The sequence below is a fragment of the Gymnodraco acuticeps genome, unplaced genomic scaffold (assembly GCF_902827175.1).
Source record: "Gymnodraco acuticeps unplaced genomic scaffold, fGymAcu1.1, whole genome shotgun sequence".
NCBI classification, from domain to species: domain Eukaryota; kingdom Metazoa; phylum Chordata; class Actinopteri; order Perciformes; family Bathydraconidae; genus Gymnodraco; species Gymnodraco acuticeps.
The window spans coordinates 3,839,348-3,856,128 of NW_022990501.1; the positions used below are offsets into that span (position 1 = coordinate 3,839,348).

The 16,781-nt window shown below is 38.7% G+C and overlaps 1 protein-coding gene across 3 annotated transcripts; it reads left to right on the top strand.

Annotated features, from left to right (window-relative positions):
• The first annotated feature begins 292 nt into the window (after positions 1-292).
• On the top strand, positions 293-16,738 carry gab3 (GRB2 associated binding protein 3). Of its 3 annotated transcripts, none has more exons than XM_034226552.1 (10): positions 293-475; positions 5,397-5,697; positions 9,876-10,032; positions 10,265-10,731; positions 10,909-10,958; positions 11,596-11,845; positions 12,077-12,167; positions 12,404-12,488; positions 13,735-13,839; positions 15,763-16,738. In XM_034226552.1, exons 1-10 carry the CDS (start codon positions 404-406, stop codon positions 15,880-15,882), a joined length of 1,698 nt encoding a protein of 565 aa, XP_034082443.1. In that variant the 5' UTR covers positions 293-403; the 3' UTR covers positions 15,883-16,738. The 3 variants fall into 3 exon arrangements, with proteins under 3 accessions (XP_034082443.1, XP_034082444.1, XP_034082445.1); XM_034226553.1 differs by having other exon boundaries at positions 294-475; positions 15,766-16,738; XM_034226554.1 differs by having other exon boundaries at positions 294-475; positions 11,599-11,845.
• Positions 16,739-16,781: the final 43 nt, after the last annotated feature.

Genomic DNA, 16,781 nt, shown 5'->3' on the forward strand with positions numbered 1-16,781 from the left:
AGGCCTATAAGTGGAAATGTTGAAAATGAAATAAAAAAATATCTAGTATAAATATAACATTTTTCTGAACAAATCAAGTTTCCAGCATTAGCCCATACACTGAAAGTTCCTCTTTATTTACATAATGCAAAAATAAATGCCCAACCCATATATTCCTGTATACTAGCCCCAAGCACATGAGAGCACAATAACAACATGCTCTCTCTCTCCCCTGCTCTGTCTGTCCGTCTCTCTCCCTCTCTCTCTCTCTGTCAGTGTGATCAATTTTTTCGACTTCCTCCTTTTGGAGTGGCTAGGCTGAATACCAGAACACAGGATATGCTTTCGCAGTGCTCACAGTTTTAAAGCAGCAGCAGCCGCAGCAGCAGCAGCAACCGTGAGGACGACACGCTCTGCAGTCAAGATGAGTGCTGGGGATGTGGTGTGCACCGGCTGGCTCATTAAATCCCCCCCGGAGAAGAAACTCAAGAGATTTGTGAGTAGGAGAACACACTGGACACTTGTTTATGTCCTCTGCCAGCAGTGTGTATGGCAGGTTGTGCTGCTAAGCCTTGTATATATGCATATGTGTGTGTGTGTGTGTGTGTGTGTGTGTGTGTGTGTGTGTGTGTGTGTGTGTGTGTGTGTGTGTGTGTGTGTGTGTGTGTGTGTGTGTGTGTGTGTGTGTGTGTGTGTGTGTGTGTGTGGAATGATGATTTAAAAACATACCGTGGGTTTGTATGCCTTTGTCAAACTAAAATGTAATTTAATCTGTCAATCCTTTTTCCTTGTTTCTATAACAACGCCCTCTGTGCACTTTAAAACACTGGATTTAGTCAACAATGTGTCACAATCTGCAGAGAGGGAGACATTAAAATGACTCCAACAGCTGCAAGTATATGTGACTGCTTACACTGTTGGGGTCATGTGATAAAGCTGGGCTGTGTGTCTGTTAGTGTGATGAGCGTGTCCCCATTGTGAAACATGGGAAGTAATGTCAGCCCCAGTCAGACAGACTTAAGTGACAAGCAGAAATAGTCCAGCTTCATGACGGCTGTTTGGACTTCCTCTGTACGAGAGGAGGAGGAGGAGGAGGAGGAGGAGGAGGAGGAGGAGGAGGAGAGGAGGAGGAGGAGGAGGAGGAGGAGGAGGAGGAGGAGGAGGTCCATTTGTAAGTGCAGCAGGGAAAGAGTGGGTGGGTGGAGGTGTGTATTGATGGGGCTAAGGGCGGGAAATAGAAACTTATTTTAGCACATTATGGAAATCCTGCATAAATGCTTGTTTTTCAGACTGTTGTTAGGGGATACACACTATCTGACTCAGTATTCAAATGTCAAGCTGTTATGAAAATGTCAAGGCTTGTGGTCAAGCTTATCTGTGTGTTCTCGAAAGGAATGAAAATCTTCTGGCAGAATATGGCACGCTTTAAAGAAAATAATGCGGAGTGGTGGTGTTCACCAATGGGTTGGGTTACTCGCTGAATTTGGCTGCAGCGTCTCGGTTTTAACACCCTTTATTAGAAATAGAAGAAGAACACACTTTCTGATGTCTCCTTTTCTGCTCTCTGCCACGATGATGTGCATGAGCTGCTGCATGTTCACAGAGTGGTGAAGTTGGGCCTCACTAACAAGAACATGCATTTCTTTTATCAACACATATTCCTATATTATTACCTTAGGGGATATAATGTATTTTAAAAGCACCCTGTGTTGTCTCATTTGAAATAACTACATAAAAAGACTCATTTACATTGCAAGGTCACACAGGAAGAGACATGACATTTATGTTTTGGTTTACTTATATTTAGTTATGCTATTATAACAGTTAATTGTTGCAAATATTATAAAAATGTTAAAGCTACTGTACATTGTATTGTATTGTTTTGTAAGCTATGTATCTTATTCACAATGACCAATTGATTTGTTAACCCTTAGATGCATAATTGGGTCTTTTTTGACCCGGTGAGGTGGTTTTCTTGAAGTATCTTTGTAATTACATTTTTTTTGTCATTTCATATTCCAGCTATATTAACATGTTTTGGATATCATGCCATTCACATGTTTTATTTAAATTGTATACATTTTAAGAAATTGTAGTTTTTGTATTACTACCCCAAGCTTCCATAAGTGGGTCAAAAATGACCCGCATGCATTTCCTATAGAATTACGTTTTTTTTCAAAATGTAAAAAAAGATTATAAAATTATAAATAGTGAAAAATTATATATAAAATATTTCTAGTGTGAACCAAAATATAAGTGATTTTTCTTAACCAAAATGGCATAAAAACACATTATTCTAATACGGGTCCTTTTTGACCCACTTATGGAAGAGTGTAGGGTCCAGACACTCGTGCATCTACACTGTAAAATGTTTGGCTGTAAAATTACAGTAAATTACTGGCTACTAGTTGCATGGATTTCACAGTTATTTACTGTAAATATTTCACAGTAATTTACTGTATATATTTTACAGTTAATTAGAATACAAATACAACTAAATACTGTGACTTTACAGTTGCCATGCCCATGGAATTACTGTGATATAGCAGTACAGAGCTGTGGTATTATGGTACCTTGCTGTACATACATTACAGTAATTACCTGTATGTTCACACTATTACTGTAGAAGTAATGCAACACAGTAGCCAGTAATTTACTGTAAATATACAAATCTAAATAATACGATAATATATTGTACATTTGACTGGGATTGTACCATAACTACACAATTCAATCAGCTCAATCAACAAAGAAAAACAAAGAAAATGCCAATTTTAACTTTGTATTACTCCATTGAAGTGCAAAGTACATTTCACAGTGTCTTGGACATGTTGTTACGGCCCCAACCTCTACTCCGCGGTAGTGGCTCGTGCTGAGACCCGCAACATGAAAGAATACACGCAATAACCGGTACTTGGTAACGAGCATTTATTGATAATCAGCCGTTTGCTCACACAAGCGAAACGGGAAACAAAAAGAGGTCTGGAGGACTGGCCAAAAGGAACAAACAGAAGGAGGGAACCCGAGCCAGCCACACCACGGGCCGTAGGACCCAGAGCTCCCCCCCTAACCAGAAATAAATTATAAACCCTGTGGGAAACAAAATAAAGCCACGAAAACTGGACTACCAGGTCCTCCAGGCTAAACATAAAACACATCTGCAAAAATATGGCCTACAGCTCAGAATGGCAAAGAGGTATTCTAAGGACAGTGTCTCCGGCGTTAGGATAGGCGAGACAGCCTTCTCCTCCAGCTTCTCTTTATATATATACACGGCTGAGTGGAATTTGGAACACCTGGGCAGAGGCGGAGCCAGGGGCAGACCAGGTGCACCTGGGCAGAGGCGGAGCCAGGGGCAGACCAGGTGCACCTGGGCAGAGGCGGAGCCAGGGGCAGACCAGGTGCACCTGCAGCAGGGAGACAGAAAGAAAACAAGGAGGGGAGCACTTAACACTTGTCTACACAGACATCCACTCAAAGTCAACAATTTTTCTGAAGAATGTGCTGACATGGGGGTTTAAATTGCCATGCCTCTTTTTGGCTTTCGAGCCCGTCTCAGTGTTAATGCCCAGGAAGCACCTGAAAACAATAAGCCAAGACAACAATTTCAATTTTACATAGATGTATATGTTGCCTCATTTATTTTAAGGCATATGCAGCGGTGCCACTTTCAATTTAAGTAAAACCTGCACCAAAGAAAGAAATTAGTATTTAAAGCCAAGCAAGAGCGATGAAAGCAAGAAAATCACTTAATTTGTTGTGTTATCACAGAGGATGGTCTGAATACAGTATTTTACTATGAAATAATACAGTAACATGTTGTGAAATCCTGGTAATCATTTATCCTGTACATTCACAGTAATTAACTGTGTCTGTATTGATTTCACTGTGACATTCTAAATTACAGTGTTATATTGTGAACATTACAGGTAAAGACTGTAAAGTGGTAAAACAGTAATTTATTGTAAAATATTACAGCTACATATTGTGAAATCATGGTAATATTTTACAGTGTAAGGGATAAACATCGATAAACATTATGAAGTAGACTTTATTAATAGTTCATAATATTTTTTAAGCAATTATAAATATGATTTGCTATAAAATAAATATTAAAGTTGCAACTGATGAGCAGAATACCTTGTTAAACGGGTGATGGAAAGCTAATATTATTCAGAAACATAGATAATACTGGTTGAAAATGAATCCATATGTTTTTTATTCAACAAATACACAGTATTTAGTACTTAGTACACACATTTATTGTGTGCGATGATAAACCATCAATAACTAGTTTATTATTGCTAAGATAATACTATATTAAAGCCTATAATACCCAATAATAAATAACCAAATGATGATGAAACCTTATTTTACTTATTTAAGTAAATACAAAGGTTTGATTAATGATCAATTAACCATTTATTACTGATGGTTATTATTATTAAATGTTACCTCAGTTTGAGCATTTTTGGTTATTGGTATTGTGACAAAAAACACACACACTTGATGTCCACTTAGGATCAACACAGGGTCTTCCTCATTCAGCCAGACTCATTCACATATTGACAGCAAACTATATTCGCTGAGGAAGACCATGAGATGTGGTTGAAAGCTCTGGATCAAACTATTAAGCGTTCCATGAGTTAAGGATTTTCAAGAAAAGCCAATTATTGTATTAAACTGGCATGATATAAAAAAAAGGTGCATTTCTTTATTATTCACCAGCTCCTTTATCAAACAACCTATATTTTAGAGCTCAAACCTTCCATGTTTAAAAAATAGGATCAAATTGCCATCTGTGTAGTTATGGTTTCCTCTTAAACTTGGCAGTGTTATTGGCCGTGTCTAACCATTTCCTGGTATAAACACAGGCTTTACCAACTGACTTGTGCAGGAGCAGATTACCCACAAAACAAAACAAAACATTTCGTTTTAAGTTCACACCACAAAAGTTCCAGTCGAGTGTCACAACGCACACAAAACCACAAAACCAAGTGTGAACATATAAATGCATCATTACCATTCGTATGATTTGTTAGGCGTTTTGGGCGTTACATATAACAAGTAGATTGCTGGAGCAACAAAGACCTGTTCCCAGTTTCAGTATTTAGTTTGAGTTTAGTCCTCGGTGTAAAGAAGTGTATAAATACCTCTTTCGTTGTGTTAGACCTTTTCTGCTAAATACAGTTAACTTCCTCTTCTCTTTACTTCTGGGAAATCTGAGTTGAGGTTCCTCTTACTGACCTTATCAAAAGCAAAAAAAAAGTTTCAACTATTGTGATCTTATTCCCATGACTGGTCATGACTAATACAATGGTGGGGGGGGTGAAACTGTTGGAATTCTGCAGTACTGTGAATAATATCACATAGTAAGCACAACGTTAAAAGATACACTCTGTGCTGTTTCCCTGCAGGCCTGGAGGAAACGCTGGTTTGTGCTTCGAAGAGGTCGCATGAGCGGCAACCCTGATGTGCTGGAGTACTATCAGAGCAAGAACTCCAAAAAGCCCATCCGCACCATCGACCTGAAAGAGTGCGAGGTGGAAATGCTCAACGGGCAGCTCAGGATAAAACGAGACTTCAACGGCAAACACCTCTTTGTGGTGAAGACCACATTTCGTGTCTTTTACCTGGTGGCCAAAACTGAGGAGGAGATGAACAGCTGGATCAGTCAAATCAGTCAGATCAGCCAGTTTGGGAGTCTGGAGGATGCAGGTGAATACACTCAATATAGTTTGAACTGTGGTCATGTTAGAGCAGCACATGGTAAGATGTGTGTGTTGTTCAGTATGTAGAGCGGTCATCCTCGAATCAGTCGGGGGTCTGATCCCTGCAGTCAAGGTGACTAAATGTCATTGTGAAAGGCACTTTAAGTGATGGCGTGAGTGTGCATGTGAATATTGCTCATGATGCTAGAACATTGAATAGTAGCCTCTGCCACACTGAAAAACTGAAAAGTTGAATTGCATTAAATGTATTATGTAAACAAATTTCACATAACTGTAGGCTATTATGTTAGTTGAAAGCAATTAGAATCGTAGGATGTGGAGCAGGTGCCTTGCTCAAGGGCATCACGGCAGGGCCCAGGAGGTGAACAGGACCTCTCCAAGTACCTCCACACTCCATATTTTGCGACCCTTAAATTCCCAGTCCAAATAATATTAGGTTTAGATCAAACATCTTAGGTTCAATTTAATATTATTGCTTCCAACTAACCTAATATAGTATATAGTTATGTGAAATGTGTTTACATAATACATTTAATTAAAGTCAACGTAGTATCTTGGACAACAAAAGCCCTCTAAAAATGCAGTCAATTTACCATTTTTAAAATGCTCCTGTCTCAATGAACATCACACAAAATAGTGTACACAAGTTGTTAGTAGATTTACCCTGGGCATCCAGGACAAAGTGGTGTTTGACCCCAAACAGGAAGTAGCAAACTGAAAACCAAGCTTGAGAATGAGGTCAGAACTAAATGTGAATTTGGTGATATTTGGTTCAGACTAGTGAGGGTCGAACACAAGGTTGCAATTTACCGACGTTCAATCATATGAATGCACTATATGTATACGAAACATGACAGAATTGTGGTGTTGATAGCATTTTGTATTATGTTGTAGTGGAAGCAGTATTGATCAATCACTTTTGAAGGAGGTTTGGTTGAATCCAGATAAATACTCAAAACAAATGAACGCATATGCTGCATTTCATTGGCAGATTGCTGTTGACTGAAGATGATTTAGGTTTTTATTAATATATGAATAGATTTCATCTCAAAGCTAATATACAATCAGGTTGTATACATTGTCTCTGAACTCCAACTAGCGCCTTAAGTTGTTCAATGTCAACAATGACCAATGTCTGGAAGACAAATGATTGATTTACATGCTAGCTACAAGGTAACCCCAGAATTACTATCTGTTGCTCCCAGAAGCTAAATCATCTTCAGACCAACTGATACTGGGTTTCATGATTGATTCACACTCATATGATTTATCAGCATCAGGTCCTTAGTTTTACATTTGTGATATCTTGCTACAAAATATCCAAAATGCAGCTTTAACTGATGATGTGTAAATCTGCCCTACCACTAGGGTTGATTACTACAAACTCATGTTGTGAATGATTTGTCAAACCTAAAGTGCCTCATTTGTTTCACACCGTTTCTAAAGATTCTTAATATGCATAAAATGACGCAAAAATTTAGTATTTTGCCTTAATTTCAACAATTGGTAAAGTCTGAAGCATTTTAATCTACATTTTTAAAACACCTCAAGAACAGTTTAAGAGCCAAATCAAGATTTAAAGGTCCCATGTCATGGCCATTTCTACTGATCATAATTCCATTGTTGAGGTCTACTAAAATAGATTGACATTGTTCAATGTTCCAAAATCACATTGGTTTCTCATACAGCATCTCTGTATAGTATGTGTATTCACTCTCTGTCCTAAACGGCTTGTTGGAGCTTCTGCCCCCCCCCTCCCTATGAGCTCTGATTGGTCAGCTCCCACTCTGTTCTGATGAGTCCACCACCGTTACAGCGGAACATCAGTGATTATGTGTTACATTGGCGTTTGTTAGCAACCAGAAAATGACACCAGTAATGACAAACAGATAAGAATGCTGCGTGGGGTCTGGGTGCCGTGTTGGCGGGACTTGCGGGGCTCGCTGCTCGCCCTTTGAGGCTCGAGGAGCGGAACAGTGTGAGCTAGATTACTGGTGTAGTTTCCCTGGTTGCTGCGTGGGGCTGCGAGACAGCGAGACACCACAGAGCTCAGCCTGAGCACACACATACACTCACACCTGAGCTCCGAGTGTGTGTGTGCGTGTGTGTGTGTTGTGTGTGTGGTGTGTGTATGTGGTGTGTGTGTGTGTGTGTGTGTGTGTTGTGTGTGTGTTGTGTGCGTGAGTGTGTGTGCGTGAGTGTGTGTGTGTGTGTGTGTGGTGTGTGTGTGTGTGTGTGTGTGTGTGTGTGTGTGTGTGTGTGTGTGTGTGTGTGTGTGTGTGTGTTGTGTGTGTGTTGTGTGTGTGTGTGTGTGTGTGTGTGTGTGTGTGTGTGTGTGTGTGTGTGTGTTGTTGTGTGTGTGTGTGTGTGTGTGTGGAGCTCCGGAAGAAAAAAATGGAAAACGAAAGATCTCCAACGAGGGTGTTCTGGGGCAGCATAGACAGGTACTTTCTGTGTTAGAGTTTTACTCGCTACAGGGTGTACTTTGAGGGTTTGTGACATTGCAGACCGTTTAAATGCAGAAAAAGCTACATAACACACAAGGGGACGGGTAATAACCATAGGTAATAACTGGAAAAGCATGTCATGGGACCTTTAAAAAAAGTAATTTACCATCTATCTGGATTGTGGTTAGATTTGTTGACAGTTAAAAACATTGAAGCACATTTTTAGCTCACTGAGAATGATTCAGAGCTGTGGTCTATTCTGATCAATTTCTCTGTAAGTGCGTTCCTAAACCAACATCACACAATGTCACGTCAGTGGTTGAAAGCTTTTGATACAGATCTCATGGTCCACTTTCTACAGCAGCAACAACAACAAGTAGGCCTAATTATGCAAATTCAATGTTAACTTTTGAAATAGTTCAAATTATCATTTTAACACAATGCTTTTGGTATTAAAATTCATTTCAGATGGCTGTTCAACTCGTTAAAGTGGATGTGATGGCATGTTTTATCATACATCAGACTGTTGTCTGTGTCTGTGTGCAGGATGTTTTAAGCAATTCTAAATGTTTTCACACAGCCTACAGTATGTAGCTGTATTAGACAGCAGATGGAGAGGGAGGGTCCTAAAAGATAGATAATGACATTTTTATATCTCATCCAGGGACATGCTTTGAAGCTGCAAAGAATGAAATGTTTTTGTCTTTTAAATATATATTCAGTATATATATTATATATACAGTGCTATGATCCCTCTTTCAGTCCGTGGTCAGGACCATTCTGTTTGACCTTTGCTTCCTATAAAAGCATAGAGATATTTTGTGAGTAGAGAAGTCTGTTAGAACAATCTGTGTGAAGTAGACAAAGCAAAGTTGCTGATAAATACGCTGCCCTGTATGTCACTTCAAAATGTTGTATGCTTTCAGAAAAACACACTTTGATAATTGATAAATGTGCTAAATCTAAAAGGCAGGTGGCTGTTGAGAACATGACACAAATGTGAAAGGCACACATACAGAAAGTGAACATTACATTACAAACTGAAGATGAAAGTGAAATTATATCCATGCACAAAATCTTTACATTTAAGCACCATTAATGACCCATGTTGACTAATGTTTATTTTCAAAACCATCAGTTTTTTCATGACCTGTGGACCATGAAAATGAAAAAAGAAACTACACACTTAACACATACAGAGTTAGAGTTAGGTTAGAGTAGATTTTGTATAAGTTAATTAAGTAGAATGTCATGTTGGTGGAAGAGATAAGTCTTTCTTGATATCAAGACTTTTTAGGAATATAAAAGGTTGTTCTGTACCCGCAAGAGAACATAAACGTCTATTAACCCTTAAGGGTAGCAAATCATGCACATGCACACACACACACACACACACACACACACACACATACACACACACACGGTTCTGCAGGAACAGCCTTGACTCGGCAGCCTTGAGTGAAATGGAATGAAACACATTTCTGAACGAGGGCCAGTCCGACTAAAAGATTGCAGGATGTATAAACAAAATAGGGAACAGAGATCACATGTGTCTTCTTTCAAGGTTTCGGGGAAAAAATGGTGTTCTCTGTTTAAATTCACCTGCCCCATTTGCAGTATATTGTCAAGAAAGAAACCTGTGTGTGTGCGGCTGTATGAAGGTTTTCTAATCCCATGAATCTACGTGTTTTCTGCCTCTGCTTCTTCTCAACACCAGAGAGCTCAGAAGAAGGCTTTCCTCACACCCCCACCTCCCTCCATCCGTCACCTGACGGCTCTGACAGAGTGTCTGTATCCAGCCAACAGGATTCCAGCCACCCACTTGACTACCTATTTCTCTCACAATGTGAGACGGGAAGTGTGAACACTATTCGGTATGTATCATCTGGAAAACCTTTGTGTAGTTCACAGAAAACAAATGTCTCATAACTGTATTCGGTAAGTTGACAGCAATAATATTAAGTTGAACCTAATATTTAAACTTAGTATTCATATAACCTAATACAGTAATGTGAAATCTGCTGACATAATACACCTAATTAAGGTCAAGGTTTTTTCAGTGTTCATGTTTAACACATACGATATTTGTATCCCTCTCCAATATAGACATGACAGCTTTTCAAACTCTGAGATCTCCCTGGAGCAGAGGTCATCGGACGATGCGTTCAAGGACGCTGTCCCCTCACCTATTCCTCTTTCGCACACCGATTCCTCTTCGTCCTCCATCTTTCAGACCAGCCCCAGTCCATCTCTCTTCCTCAGTGGAAGGCTGACCAACCCTCCTTTCAGCGATCCATGCTCCTCCATGGCTCTACCATCATCCTCTTCCTCACCACTATGTCACGGCGCCACAAGTGTGTTCCGCTTCGACAAACCTTATTCATCTGCGGTGTTCGAGGCAACAATTGAAAGACAGACTCCTCCTCCGCTGCCACCCAAGTCTAACCACCTGTCAGAGCAGATAAGTGAGGAAGCAGCTCACCTGATGAGGACGAGTGCACGGCATTTCCCAAACCACGCCACTTTGTTCCCCCGGAGGACCTCTTTGTCGGGCCTGGACCATTTCAGAATAGGTAGGACAGCACTCTCACAGTTAGCATCATACACAACCTGAGAAAACTTTGACTTTTACAATTGATTATAACCCTTGTGCTATTGTGTGGCGAAGTATAGGGTTTCATGTTGAACACAACTGACTGTAAAGGTTGAAAATAACTAATGACTTATTCTAATCACACGTCTTTCTTTAGGAGATGCTGAAAACAGATTGATGAAAAACAGGAGGCAGAGCCTTAATTTGGTAAGAGCAACATCAATAGTAAAAAAATAAACAATGTTTTATAATCTTTCTGTAAAAAACCTTCATATGTTTTTTGCAACATGTTCTCCTACATACTGCAGTGCATACTGTATAGGGCCATTTGACTTGACAGTCGCACAGTGACCATTCATCTTGAGATCATATTAAACCCTGTGAAATGGAAATAAATGGTTATGTTTAGGATGTAAAACTTCTTGGTTATGTTAAGGAAATGATTTGGTGTGGTCTAAAATAAGCAAGTGACGTAGTTATTACAGTACGTAACTATGACAACCCTGATGTGTGTTTGGCAAGTGTACTCACAATTGAACCCATAGCAAGAAAGCCTTGTCACTTTTGGCCTAAGCTAAACGAAGTAGCTCTTTGCTGTTGCTTCAAATGTACTAGTCAAATAGACTGCGCAGTCACATTGAATTATTTTCAACTAACTCATCAAAATGTAAATGTCTATTTTTAAAAAGAAGACTTTAGGATTGTAAATACAAAACTTTAGCACCCAGTTGGTTAAAAATAAAAGCATATGCATTAAGAATAATGTATGTGCTATAATTCAACACACAGTATCAAAATAAAGATACAGTGCACTTGTGTGACCTCAGCATGCTTTGTCTTTCAGCAGCATGGTTTGAATAGCACACGGTTTCAAAGCTTCCAGGATGAGTCATATGTCCCCATGGCGTCCCCGTCTCCCTCGGCAGCCCCCACTGAAAGTGATGGCTACATCCCCATGAGCCCCAGCACATTCAGCCTCCTCAACTCAAACTGCAGCGCCGAGTCCTCCACCACTCTCGGCCCACTGATGTGTCCACCTGGAGACTTTGTGCCGCCTCCGATTCACCGGCACCTCAAGCCTCGCCTGAGGAGAGGTGAGAGGCGCAACAGTTGACAATGTGTGGAAAATGTATCTATACTCAGCTGGGATAATTGATTTGGTCTTTGTTATAGTTTTAACAAGGTTTACAAATGTAGAATGTAATGTTCCTTTCCTTCCTGCATGGCTAGGCTAAAGCAATGTCTTAGATATCTTTATTGTACACACAATGATCCTTTCTACGCATCACTATTACAACAAGTCCAATTACTTTCTGGGTTCACAGCTCGACCTCCACCTCTTGACTTGAGAGGCCTCTCTACCATCACAGAATGTCCCACTCATCTTCCTCTGAGCAGAGCAATGACTGAAGCATGGTGAGAGGAAAACAATCTCTTTAACCACGATTGTTTATGTGGTTTGGTTCAGGAACTGCCATTGATTAACAACTACATCTCATTTAGAGTAAGGTTTACCTTTTAATTATGTTCATTTATGTTGGTTGTAGATATGCTGACCCGACCCAAGGATAACATCCTGTTCTCAGTTTCTATTTATCATGCAGTTTGTGGTTGGTTTCTGACATGAAACAATATTTTGTTTCTATGTGCAGCTTTTCGGTGAAATGTTTGCCTCTTGAAAGAAGACTTGAGAATGGGGAAAATCCAACAGATGAAGACACAAACTGCACCACAATGGTAACTATCGTGAAGGCGTGAAAACTATTTGAACCATGTATATGTAGTGATGATAGAGTGTATTGATCATGCCTTTTTAACCCTCCTGTCATGTTCGTTTCTCCCCCCTTACTGTGGGGTTTCCGGTCTAATTTGACAGGTCTGTTTCAACTGCTTTCACATTAACACATAACAAGAAAATCATCACCAAAATTGATTTAACACCCTTTTAAGCTGTAAACAATGTCTCTGACTACTGGTTTAAATAACTAACTGCAGTGAATATAAAAAGAATAGACACTGAAAATGTATTCCAAAATGAACATGGTTGTCAATTTGTTTGTCACTTTTGAAGTGGGAACACAATAGTTGACTAAACCACTAAAAACCCAATGAAAGTGGTGATAAGTAATGTGTTGTGTGTTCAAATGCCTACTGTGGAGGACATCATAAGGCCTTGAGGCAATCAGATGTAAAACACAATATTTATGATGATGAAAGTAGTGAATCGGTAAGATTTGACCTGAACACGACAGGAGGGTTACTAATGTTATCACCTTCCTTTCCATCAGGGACTTAATGAGGCCTTTCACTTAGCCATTGTGAATAATAACTGATAAATGGAAGTAGCTCTGATGGTCATTTACTTTCACTGTGTGGCATTAGTAATTCAGCCCACCTTTATGCCAGCTCCTAGTCATGTAAGTTGTATCAATCATCCACTTCAACTTGATGCCACTTTCCAAACCATAATGTAGATCAATGTGTTATCAAATTGTGATTATATGTTTTTTCACTGTTGACTTTAATATCAACTTCATCGTTCTGCTCATTTTTGTTAAACAGAACACTAAAAGAATATTTAAATCTGATACAATTGTAGGAATATTTGGGTTGTAAAATGTGCTCTAATCGCAACGCAGATTAGATGTTTACTGAGAATTCTGCTCAGCATACTGTAAATGTACTGGGTTGTGAGTAACCATGTGATGTCGTACAAGGCAGTTCTTGGAAACGGTGCATATTTAATCGATTTTCCAAGAAACAAAGCATAACAAAGCATAATAGTCATGTATCTCCAGTTATACAAACACATGCTGACCAGCTGCACTCTGGAAACAAGTAGATTTCAATGTTTTCCAGAATTTGAAAACTAAGTTTAAGGCCACCTTTTTATTGAATGAGTAGTAATACTGTAGAAAATATGGAAATACATTATATATTCAGACCCTTTTACCCGTCTCAATGTATTTATTTTCTCCGACAGGATCCAAGGCAACATTTCAGTCACAGCTTCGATGGAGCGAGAAGATCAAACCTCGACTATTTGTCCCTTGATTTCAATTCCGCATCCCCCTCTCCTGTGCTGAAGGTATGTTCCGATCAGATTAAAGACAAAAATGAACCCAATTGTTATTATGAAATAGAACAAAACATAAGGAATATATACAAATACGTTCGCACCAATGAGCCTCTAAACATAATAACAGACTTCCTGATTATTCTTCCCTGGAAAAGACTTGCCAGTGTAACTTTTTCCACTTTGTAATGTCCCTTCCAACCTAATGAAGCGCTTTGAGTGTTTCTGAGGCAATCTGGAAACAAATGAAGTCACAGTCGAGAGATAACAGCTAAAACCTCACATTAACTATCTTTGACAAAACACAACGGAAACGGGGACACTAAAAAGTGATGCACACAGCTGGGACCAGAACACTGGATGATGTTTGGGGAACTATGTCTATGATACACAACTCTATATATACCAACCAAATGACGCTGCAGCTATTACCTCCATCACCAACTGCCTATTGGTGATAGATAAATGGATGAGCAGTGACTTCCTAAAGCTGAATGAGGACAAAACTGAAATCCTGCTAGTCGGATCCAAAGCAAAAAGAGAAATGCTGGTTAATAATCTGGGGAGATTTACTTCCAGGATCAAACCAGAGGTCACAAGTCTTGGTGTTATATTAGATTCAGATCTAAGCTTCAGCTCTCCCATTAGCTAAATGTGACAAAAACATCTTTCTTTCACCTTAGAAACATTGCTATAGTAAGTCCATTCATAAATCAGAAAGACGCTGAGAAGCTGATACATGTCTTTGTCTCAAGCCGGATAGAATACTGTAATTCACTTTTCACTGTTCTCCCGAAAGAAACTACTGACAGACTTCAGCTCATCCAAAACTCTGCAGCTCTGCTGTTAACCAGAACTAAGAAGAGAGAACACATTAGTTCAGTTTTAGCCGCTCTGCACTGGCTTCCTGTTTACTTTAGAAATGATTTGAAGGTCCTCCTCCTGACATATAAGGCCCTTAATGGGCAAGGACCAAGCTATATTGCCAACTCCCAATTGTCAGCTTCAAGCCGTGAAGAACACTGTGATCCTCTGCTGCTGGTTTGTTAGAGGCTCCCAAAAACAGCAGCAAAAAGAAGATTGTTGATGCAGCTTTTGTTAATTATGCCCCAAAGCTATGGGACAAAATAACTATAGACATTGGTGGAAGTCTTAAAAAAATAAATAAACAATTTAGCCTTTTAGGAAGCTAACTGCTGCACTTTTCTATGCACTATGATTCATTTTAACCTGTCACCTGATGTTGTGTTGTATTTGCACTATTGTCGTACCTTTTAATCTAAATGTATTTTTTGCATGTCCATGCTATTTTAAGTTTGTTTTTATGTATTTTACTGGTAACTGTATTCTATGTGATATACATTTTATGTGAGTATTTTAAGAGATGTCTACTGTGTAGCACTTTAAAACCGTAATTATTGTATGAAAGGTTCTATACAAATAAAGATTATTATTATAACTATAATTATTATTATAAAGTTGGCCAGTCAAGCAGAATTAGTCTGTTTCAGTAACAATGTTTCAATGACTAGGTTAGTAACATTAGCTAGCTAGCTAGCTTGCAGCAGATCTGGACTAATATCTGAAGGAATCATGCTATCACATTATTGAAATAAGCCAATACAACTTACATTTTAAGTTTCCAGTAACTGTTGGCCAACTTTTTAATCCCCGAACGTCAACAAGTGCTCATATGTTGAAACATGAGAAGTTACTTTTATTTGTGTTTTATATGTGCACAACATCACTTGCAATAAAAAAATGCATGATATTAGCATATTATCCTACAAGATTTATACATCAAGGCTTGTACAACACACACAATTGGTTAAAATACATTCAATTCAACATGATTGCTTGTTGGGGCAAATATAGCAGAACCATATTCAGATTGGTAACATATCACTTTCTTTGTCTCTCCCTCTCTTCGTCCAGCAGAAGCCCTTACTGTGTGATGAGTACAGAGTGGATTATGTGCAGGTGGATGAGAAGAAGACTCAGGCGCTGCAAAACACCAAAATGGAGTGGACTGATGTCCGGCAGTCAAAGACATAAATGGAACAAAAATGTTGAGTAAAATTAGGGAAACTTGGTTGCAAGCAGACCAACAATGAAGAGGACATGTTGAAGAGGACCACAACTAATTGAAAGCACATTGAAAAACAGTATTTGAAAAAGTACAAGGGTAAGTAAGCAGTTAAATGCTTGTATGCAGGGATCACAAAATTGCACTGTATTTAAATTAATACCAGATGTTGAACCGGGTCACAATTTTAACTGTAGCAACGTTTTACCTAATTTTGAAAGGGCATCATATTGAGTCGTGTGTAACAAAGACAACATGTTAGACTTTCTGTAAATATATGTATAATAATTGTAAATAAGACAATTATTTTAATAATAGATTTTTTTATATATATTTCTTTCCCTCGTTTTTTATCACAAAACAAAATGGTCCATCGTACGTTTTTTTCTCTTCCTGCTCCTTCTGTGACCTTCATATTGAAGACTTGTTTCACTTGTTTTGAAGCTGTGAGTATTCCAAGAGATAAAAAACATCCTTGACGTTTGACAATGTTATCTCTGGTTATAATGATTTCAGAGACGACTCTATCACACTTCTAGCTAAATGTCCTATCCATAACACGAAATTCCTCAGAAGCAAACTCCCATAATGTGTTGTCTTGAACAATGTCAAAAATACAATTGAAATAGCCTTTTCTTCTCTGAATGATAAGGCAGTTAAGCTCCCCCTAACAATTTCCTATACTTACATTTACATTTTGTATTTATTGTTTGGGTAATTTATTTAATTAAAATATGTTTTTACTGTTGTGTACATGTCTTCATCACTGGTATTTCCATTTTCTAATGTTACTCTGAAGTATAAATAAAGTTTATATTATTTAAAAATAAATGATGAGATATCAGTCTGAATTTTTTCTCAAAACACA

What these genes read in the sequence shown, in the direction of transcription:
- gab3 (XM_034226552.1), top strand. Translation starts at nt 404, where the DNA reads ATGAGTGCTGGGGATGTGGTGTGCACCGGCTGGCTCATTAAATCCCCC. An exon ending in AGAAGAAACTCAAGAGATTT is followed by an intron (nt 476 to 5,396) that starts GTGAGTAGGAGA and finishes GTTTCCCTGCAG; the next exon opens with GCCTGGAGGAAACGCTGGTT. An exon ending in GGAAGTGTGAACACTATTCG is followed by an intron (nt 10,033 to 10,264) that starts GTATGTATCATC and finishes TCTCCAATATAG; the next exon opens with ACATGACAGCTTTTCAAACT.